Below are 7,878 nucleotides of genomic sequence, written 5' to 3'. Positions count from 1 at the left end.
TCTCCCCTGGGCAAGTGGAGATATCATGTGTCCCCACTCCCAAGACTGGGTGCTTGTTGGGGGCTGGAACTCCAGTCCTGTTTACCGTGGAGAGAGGAGGTAGATTTGGATGGACCCTTCCGGTGGTGCCACTTCCAGTGGTGCCACTTCCGGTCTCACCTACTCACCAGCTGCCCCCAAACTCTTAGAAGAGGTGCTGCGATGCTGTTCTGTGTTCTGGTACCCACCTGAAGAAAGGGTAACAGCTTCATCTGCCCATTTCCTTTTACTCCTCAACAACCCTGAGTGGCACGTGTTATGTTTCCCATTTTGCAGATGAGCAGAGTCACAGGTTAAGGCACACAATTAAGGTCATACAATTAGGGGGCTGATCTGGGATTCAAAGTCAAGTCCAAATGGGTTCCTGAGCCTTAGCTCTCATGTGCTCTGCAGTGCTTCCTGGCCCAGCTTTCATCCCTACAAGGCTCCCAGGCCTTCACCAGGGGCTGGAAGGCCTTCCAGAGAGCTGGCAGCTGGGCACACAGCATGCCCCCACCCCGGTGCTCCTCTCCATGGTTCCTATTCATGTCTCCCACGCAGGCCCAGGGCCCTTCCGGGGCCACACACCATTTGGAATGGTCCTCTGTGGCACTGAAGGTTGGCCCAGCTGGCCCAGGGAACGCTGTCTGGGTCACATCCAGAACTTTCCAGGTCCCTGAGCAGTTGGAGGGCAGGATGCCTGGAGAGTTTTGCCAGAATTGGACCTGCAGGTTGTTGCCAAGGGCTGCCGCCAACCAGCCGGAGTACAGGTCTGCAGAGGAAGGAACGGGGTCAGGGTCAGGATCATAGCTAGGGCACTTCCCCACTCTGAACTCAGTCTTTCTCATTCCTGAGCTCAGTTGTCAATTCTCAGTAACTCCAAGAAGGACAACATTAACATTACTAGCCCTTCCCAAATGCTTTATATGCATTCACAACAATTTTTTAAGGGAGGCATTGTTATCCTCACTTTTCAGATGAGTAAATTGAGACTTAGGTTAAATCATACATCAGACAGCCAGAAACCAATATTCAAACCCGGGACTGTTTACGTCTCATGTGATTAAGTTTCCCAGAGAGATCAGTCTATCTCTGGCTTGTCTTCCACCATGGACACAGCAGACACCCCTCTGCAGAGAAAGAGCTCTCCCTGCCCCCTGCCTCAGGGCTCACCATCTCCAAATTGTGCAGATTTGACAAAGCTCTGGAAAGTAGCCCCTGCCTGTGATGTGAGCGTTACACTGCTGTTCCAGGGTTTGTGGCGAATGTGGTGGCCCTTGATCACGTCCTCCAGGTCAGGGAATTTCTGGGCGAAGACCCCTTCCAGCTTGTGGTCATAGACCAGGGGGTAGGTGTAGGTGAGCTGCTTGCCTGGAGGACAAGGGGAGGAGGAGATGTGAGAACATTCCAGGTTCTGCCTTGGAATCTGGGAATTGTCCTGCCTCACCTCACCCGCAGCCCTCGCTCTGCTCTTCCTCTACTCACCAATCTTCAGGAACTGGGTAAGGGGAAAGGATACACAGAGCAGGGTCTGCCCATTGATACGGGCATTGTAAGGCCATCTGTATCCAGCAGGGGAGGGGGGTGGAGGGAAGCGTGGCACACTGTGGACCAGCCACAAGCCCCCATCTTGGCCCATGAGCAAGACACCTAGATGGGAAGAGAACAGTCAATGGAGACTGCTCAAGCCATCCCAGCAAGCTCACCTGCAGCCTGGAACACACACAGTCGGCAGGGGGGGCTTGGAGACGGTGCAGGCAGTGTCAAGGGTAAATTCTACTAGTCCAGAGCAATGCTAAGATGAGGAAACAGAAGCCCCGAGTCTGATTGCGCGGACACCCCACCCACCGCAAAGGTCAGGGCTTAGCTTGGGAAAATGTGTAGGGAAACCAGATCCCCCACCCCCCAGCCCCCAATTCAGATCTCACCCTTCGTGTGTCCACGGCTGGAAATGTCCCGAGCCCTGGTGGCTTTAGGCGGCTGGTCATTGTAGAGAAGGAAGGCGATCTGCAAAGGGGTGGGCAAAGGCAACGTGAAGTTCCCGGCGCAGAGTCCCAGCCCAGGGTCAGCGGGTGCCCTCTCACCTGGCTGGTGTTGCTCCGGTACAGCGGCTGCAGGCTGCGGCCGACCGCCCCCGCCGAGCTGTTGATGAGCCCAGCGCCGTCGCGCCAGCCCCCTGAGTCCTGGTCCATGTACTTGTACCTCAGCCCGCTCTGCGACGCATCCCGGGACCCGCTATTGATTGGCAGCTTGTACACCACGAACCTGGAGGGCGGGCAGTTCACAGAGATGGAGGAAGAGGGAGAGAAGGATCCCCGGGCGTCACCTAGGAGCGAAGCCATCCCGAGGGGTGTCCCCTGGCTCGGCGCCCACGCTTAACCTCGGGGGGATGGTCGGCGCTCGCGCACTCACCAGTCCACGGGCTGCCCCGAGTCCCCATAGCAGGTCAGGGCCTCGGCTGGGACCCACAGCAGCGCGGCCAGCAGCAGCGGGCTCATCGCAGCTCTGTGGCTGGGATCGAGAAATCTGCGTCGGGACTGTGGGGAGCTGGGTCACGCGCTGGGCCAGGTGCGGCCCCTTGTGGCTCTCACTTCCCCAAACTCGCCTGGGAACTTGGCCTCGGGAGGTCACGAGGATCGAGACTCCGCCCGGACACTAGATGGGTCCTCTGGGAGCCGGGCTTTCTTCTGGGCCTTCCTTCCCTGCAGGCCCCGCCCCCGACGGGGTGGGCCGGAGGCCGCCTCCTGCATCCGGCAGACTTGATCCCGGATAGGCTCCACCCCCGGCTCTGCTCAGACCACGCCCACGACGGGCCTGGAGGTCCCGCGCGTCCCGCCTCCTATTGCACCTCCCCGAGCCCCGCCTCCGCTCCTGCCCATTGTGGCTAATCTCAGCCGACGCTCTTCCGTCCCACCCCGCTCCCGTCCTGGCTTCTAGACCAGGCACAAGTTTGGATTGTTTTCCTTTCCACCCCTACAACTTTTGCTCTCTTAAGGGGAGGGAGCTTGTGCTCCGGATCCAACCTCCTTTTCATTCTGCACGTTTTCTCGGCGGGAGTTGGGGCGGTTCCCCTGAGCTAGCCAAAGGGTCACTTTGGATAGTGGCGGGGTGGTGGGGCTCAGGGCCCCGGTTGAGGGCTCTTAAATGGAGGGAGACGGTTGCTGTGAATGTTCCCGGGGTTCGAGGCACGAGACAAGGACGGTGTAGCCTGATCTTCGGGGAGAGAGGGCAGCAAGGCCTGCAATGCCCAAGGCGGGTTGTCAGAGGTGAGGGGTGTCACTGAGGTTTGGGAGATGAGGGTGTGTATGGTCTCTTAAAATCACCTCTGGGGGTATAGCCTCCTCCCATCTTACAGCCCCCAAAACCCACAGACTCAGGCCAACGGTGAAGCTTTATGGGGAGTACATTTTTATAGACCCATAACCATTCACAGCTCATGCCAGCCACCATGTGGGCATCAGGAAGAGTCACGGTGTGAAGCCCCCTCCAGACCCAGGGTCTCTGGGAAGCCTCACCCCACACCTCTTCCCGTTGTGCAGGGCCTTCTATGAGCTGGTCTGAGTGTCCATCTGAGTCCGTTTATTTGGTCTGTCTCGCTGGATCTGCGTGACCGTTTCACGTCTCTCTCTGTGTGACTCTGGACATGTGGGAACTTCCGTTGAGGCTCCCTCAGGTCTGTTTATGGGTCAGTCCTTGATCGTTCAGTGGATCTGTGGGGCCGCGAATCCAGCGAGGGTTCGTCTTTGGGAAAACCACCCTGTGTGGATCCACTTTTGTTCTTCCAACCCCAGTCCCCAGGAGGGTCCATGTGCCGGGGCAGGGCTCAAAGGTGGCGCTTCATGTGCAAGGCCAGGTGGTCGGAGCGCGAAAAAGCGCGTGAGCACAGCTGGCAGCGGAAGGGGCGCTGTCCTGTGTGCTTCCGGTAGTGGCGAGTTAGCTCGTCCGAACGTGCAAACCTCCACCCGCAGCCGTCCCAAGTGCAGGCATATGGCTTCTCCCCTGGGGGGTGGGGTGCGAGGAAACTGTGAGCGCCATTGTCTGCCCCCCCCCCGGTCCCCTGCATCTGGCCGCACCCCTTTACTCAGTCGGGGCTGAGACTAGGGTGAGGCAAGTGAGGACCTAGGCAGCAAAATTTAGGGGCCATCACGCATCTGCACCCAGGTCTCACCCTCTGCAACCCTGACCCTTTCTCTGCACCAGCAGCTAGCACCACTCCCTTTCTCGTTTCCTGGGCCCAAGCCCGTCCTCTACACCACTGGCCCCACTTCCTTGCCCTGGCACCCTGTCCCTGCATTCTAATACTGTCCCACTGCCGTCCTTTGGTCCTGCTGCTTGTGTTCCAGCTTCCTCCGTGCACCACGGGACCCTCCAGCTGCTGCCCAACCTTGCCCTAGACCTTGGTCTCTGAGCCCTGAAATCCACTCGCGTTCCAGACCCTGTCCCCAGTGATTACTCTCTCCCTGCCAGGCGTGGCCCTTCCCTCCTGCTCCCCAGGGAAACGTCTCCCAACCCCTTAGGCATAGACCTCACCCCTTCTCTGTTCCATGGCCCCACCCCTGTCTTCCACTCCTTGGGATATGGCTTCACCTCCTATGCCCACACCCCTCTTCTGTTTCCCAGCTCTTTCCCCTGTCCTAGACCTGCCTCCACATCAGGGCCCCTTCCTTTGTGAGCTGTTCCTGAAACTGATTCTGCCCCTGTCTCGCCCCCTGGGCCCTAGCCACACTTCATAGACGTCTGGCAGCGCTTCCATGCCAAGCAACCACGTGCCTGGGAATACCATGGCCTTAGCCCTTGAGCCCCTGGCATTCCAAGATTGTCCACTCGCAGCAGCTCCACTCCTCTAGCCCCGTCCTGCTTTCTGCTTCTCCGTCCATCTGTGTCCCAGGTCTTACCTGTCAGCTCTCCACCCTCTCTTTGCCCCCACCAGCCTTCGATACCGCTGCCCTGTCCTCTGCCCCTGCCCCTGAACTTCCACGCCCGCCCCCTGCCGCCTCTGCCCCGCCCCTTGCTCCGGGACTCTGCCTTTAGCCCCGCTTCTGGCGTTCCAGGCCCGCCCCTGCGCCGGGTCTTTGACTCTAGCCCCACTCGTTGCTCCTGGTTTTCAGTCCCCTCCCCGCCCCCCAGCGCTGGACTCCCGGGCCCCGCCTCCGGCCCCGCCCCTAGGCTCGAGCCCCGCCCACTCACCGGTGTGCGTGCGGAGATGCGCCTTCAGGTGCGAGCTCTTGGTGTAGCTCTTGCCGCAGCCCGGGTGCGCGCACGTGTGCGCCACCTGCCTCTTGCGCGCCCACGAGCGCCGGCTGCGCTTAGACAGTGCGGCTTCGGCGGTCGCGCCTGGATCTCCTGCGGTCTTTCCGAGTCCGGCGCTCACCGTCCCGGGTTCCAGACAACTCAGGAAAGAGGGGCGCGCGGCGGGGCCGAGAGCGGGCGCTGGGAGCCCGCGGAAGAGCTGGAAGTGCCCTTGGTACTGCGGCGCCGGGTATAGCGTGGGGTACCCGGACAGCAACCTGTAGGGGGCGCCCGGCGCCGTGGGCACTGAAAACCCGGTCCTCGGGAAGTAGCTGCCAGAGGAGCCGGCGCCCGGCCCGGGGTACACCGGCTGCAGCTGCAGCGCCTTGGGCTCGAGGGCCGGGGCCAGGGCTGGGCCCACAAAGGCGTCCGGGGCCGGGGGTCGCAAGGCAGGGGGCGCCCAGCCCGAGTGCTCCTCGGGACCCAAGAGCCCAGCCACCGACTCCGGGCCACCCGCATACGCGCCCAGAGTCTCGGGCGGCGGCGGCGGCGGCGGCGGCGGCTGCAGCTGCGGGTATTGCGCCCCGGCACCCTCGCCGGGCGTCAGAGCGCAGGTTCGGGGCACACCGCCCGGTTCCGTGCCCGAGAAGTTGGTGAAGAGGAGGTCCAGGTCCCAGGTGGCATCTGCGTCCCTGTCATTGTCTTCGTCCTCCCTGGGCGGGTCCTCCAACTCCAGCTTCACGTGGAGGGGCTGCCCCATGGGGTCGGGGGGACCCGGGCCCATGTCCTGCTCCTCTTCGGAGCGCCACCACTGCAGGAGGGAGTGGGCAGCTTGAGGCTTCAGTGGACACGAAGGTATCCTAACGGGACAGCACGGGCTGGACACCCTGATAGGGACAGCCTGGCCAGAGGCTTTGGAAAAGGGTCTTTTCCTGTCCGTTGTCAGTCTATCCCACTCCCCCACACTGCCCCCCCAAACCCCTCAGCCCCAGGGACAGAGGACGATCAGGTCTGGCTGGAGACAGGAGATAAGACTTCCATTATCTGGAACCACACTCAGAGATGGGGGAAGGGGTAGCAGAGCTGGAGATGAAAGGCTGGGAAGGCCCCAGCCTTGAATCAGTTTCCCCCCAGAACCTCCCTCTCCTTCCCTGTCTCCCAGCAAGATTAATTCACAAATGTTGGGTGTCCCCCAGGCATATTCACCATTCTCCACCATAGGCAAGGAGGTTGTCTCTCTCAGCCTAGACCTATGTGGGTGTTCTGCTCAGAGCCTCAGTTTTTTATTACAGAATTAGGCCCTACCCAGAACCTCAACACCCTAGACCACCCTCCCCCAGACCAAGCTTAGATCCCTGACCTGGGCTGAAGGTACCTCTGACCTGACCAGGTCTCTTGATTCCAGGGCAAGGTACAGGCCTGGCCTCCAAGCTCTGTGGCTGTGGACCTGGGTCCCAGCAACCCTACCTAGACCGTGCCTGGCCCTACCTTGAGGAAGTCCTCCTGTGCGTCCGGGAAGGGGCCCAGAGTGGTGAGTGTGCCAATGGAGGGCAAGGCGGTCTCAGCTGCGGCCATGGCTGGCTGGTGCCCACCCTGGGCCTCAGGCCTCCTCTCCCTTGACTGCCTCGTGGCCTCTGAGGCTCCGATGGCCTCTTGGAGGGCTCCTCTCTGCCCTCAGCTGATTGGCTGCAGCCCCTGATAAGGGGCAGACAAGGAGGGGGCACTATTTCTGGGGAACAGACCTCACCTTGGCCTGTTTGTGGCTGGGCCTTAAATACTGACCCTGTATCCAAAGCCAAATCAGATAGGGCCTGGGGGCTCAGGGTTTGGGGGTTCAGGTACAAAGAAAGGCACTGGATCCCCAAAGAAGGAGAGACTTGGGGGCCTGGTCTCCATTTACCTTCCTGGAGAAGGGGTGACAGGCAGCATGGGTATGCTGGGAACAGGCTGTGGGACCCCCGGACCCCGAGCAGGGCTCTGCAGCCCTCCCCCTCCCCAATAAACAGCAACAGCCGTGCTGATGGCGGGACTTGGCACGAATTCCCTGCCAAGCATTATCAGACACCCCAGATGTTGGAGGCTGCTATCAGGTGGGGGCCCAGACCAGCCAGAGCTCTGTCCCCTGGTGAATGGGGGGGCTGGGGGGTTGGGTCTTCAAATAAACATGGCTTTAAATTGCCTGGGTTGGAAGCTCCTAGGATCTGAGCCCTGTGGCAGAAAGGAGCCCTCTGCCAAGTAGCCCACCAGTGCCTACTGTGGGCCCTCAGTTGCCACTGCATAGGACCATGGCGGCGGGGCTGAGGCTGGTGCAGTGATAGCTGCTCCAGTGCAATGGGGGCCCAGGAGGGAGAATGGGACTGTTAGATCATGCGGCAGGCAGTACCTGAACTGCAGCAGACCCACACCATGGCTCTGCCCCTAGCTGCTGCTTGATTTTTGCCAAACATGGGGACAGGATCTGAGGTTCTACAACAGAGACCTCCACTCCAGTGCCCTGGGAGCCTGGGTAGGGGACATGGACACACATCACAGACACATAATTTATAGTCATACACACAGCCATGCAAGTACATAGTGCCACAAGTTCCCGGTCCCTTGGTCACACCTGCACATGTAATTGTGTGTCTATGC

The 7,878-nt window shown here is 60.4% G+C and overlaps 2 protein-coding genes across 2 annotated transcripts; both read right to left on the bottom strand.

Annotated features, from left to right (window-relative positions):
- Window positions 1–258: 258 nt before the first annotated feature.
- DNASE2 (deoxyribonuclease 2, lysosomal) lies at window positions 259–2,689 on the bottom strand. The gene is made up of 6 exons (XM_069495134.1): window positions 2,431–2,689; window positions 2,103–2,283; window positions 1,947–2,025; window positions 1,504–1,668; window positions 1,192–1,389; window positions 259–790 (listed from the first exon to the last, which is right to left on the bottom strand). The coding sequence occupies exons 1-6, from the start codon at window positions 2,514–2,516 to the stop codon at window positions 411–413; spliced, it is 1,089 nt and encodes a 362-aa protein (XP_069351235.1). The 5' UTR covers window positions 2,517–2,689; the 3' UTR covers window positions 259–410.
- Window positions 2,690–3,841: 1,152 nt separating this feature from the next.
- Window positions 3,842–6,822, bottom strand: KLF1 (KLF transcription factor 1). Its single transcript, XM_069495118.1, has 3 exons — window positions 6,736–6,822; window positions 5,206–6,058; window positions 3,842–4,017 (listed from the first exon to the last, which is right to left on the bottom strand). The coding sequence occupies exons 1-3, from the start codon at window positions 6,820–6,822 to the stop codon at window positions 3,842–3,844; spliced, it is 1,116 nt and encodes a 371-aa protein (XP_069351219.1).
- Between the last annotated feature and the right edge of the window lie 1,056 nt (window positions 6,823–7,878).

Source organism: Eulemur rufifrons, chromosome 2, assembly GCF_041146395.1.
Source record: "Eulemur rufifrons isolate Redbay chromosome 2, OSU_ERuf_1, whole genome shotgun sequence".
Lineage (NCBI taxonomy): Eukaryota > Metazoa > Chordata > Mammalia > Primates > Lemuridae > Eulemur > Eulemur rufifrons.
Note: the sequence above shows the minus strand (reverse complement) of the source record. Positions and strands in the feature narration are given on the sequence as shown.

What these genes read in the sequence shown, in the direction of transcription:
- DNASE2 (XM_069495134.1), bottom strand. Translation starts at nt 2,516, where the DNA reads ATGAGCCCGCTGCTGCTGGCCGCGCTGCTGTGGGTCCCAGCCGAGGCC. An exon ending in ACCGGAGCAACACCAGCCAG is followed by an intron (nt 2,026 to 2,102) that starts GTGAGAGGGCAC and finishes ACCCCTTTGCAG; the next exon opens with ATCGCCTTCCTTCTCTACAA. An exon ending in TACCCAGTTCCTGAAGATTG is followed by an intron (nt 1,390 to 1,503) that starts GTGAGTAGAGGA and finishes CTTGTCCTCCAG; the next exon opens with GCAAGCAGCTCACCTACACC.
- KLF1 (XM_069495118.1), bottom strand. Translation starts at nt 6,822, where the DNA reads ATGGCCGCAGCTGAGACCGCCTTGCCCTCCATTGGCACACTCACCACT. An exon ending in CACAGGAGGACTTCCTCAAG is followed by an intron (nt 6,059 to 6,735) that starts GTAGGGCCAGGC and finishes TCCCTCCTGCAG; the next exon opens with TGGTGGCGCTCCGAAGAGGA. An exon ending in GCATCTCCGCACGCACACCG is followed by an intron (nt 4,018 to 5,205) that starts GTGAGTGGGCGG and finishes CCCACCCCCCAG; the next exon opens with GGGAGAAGCCATATGCCTGC.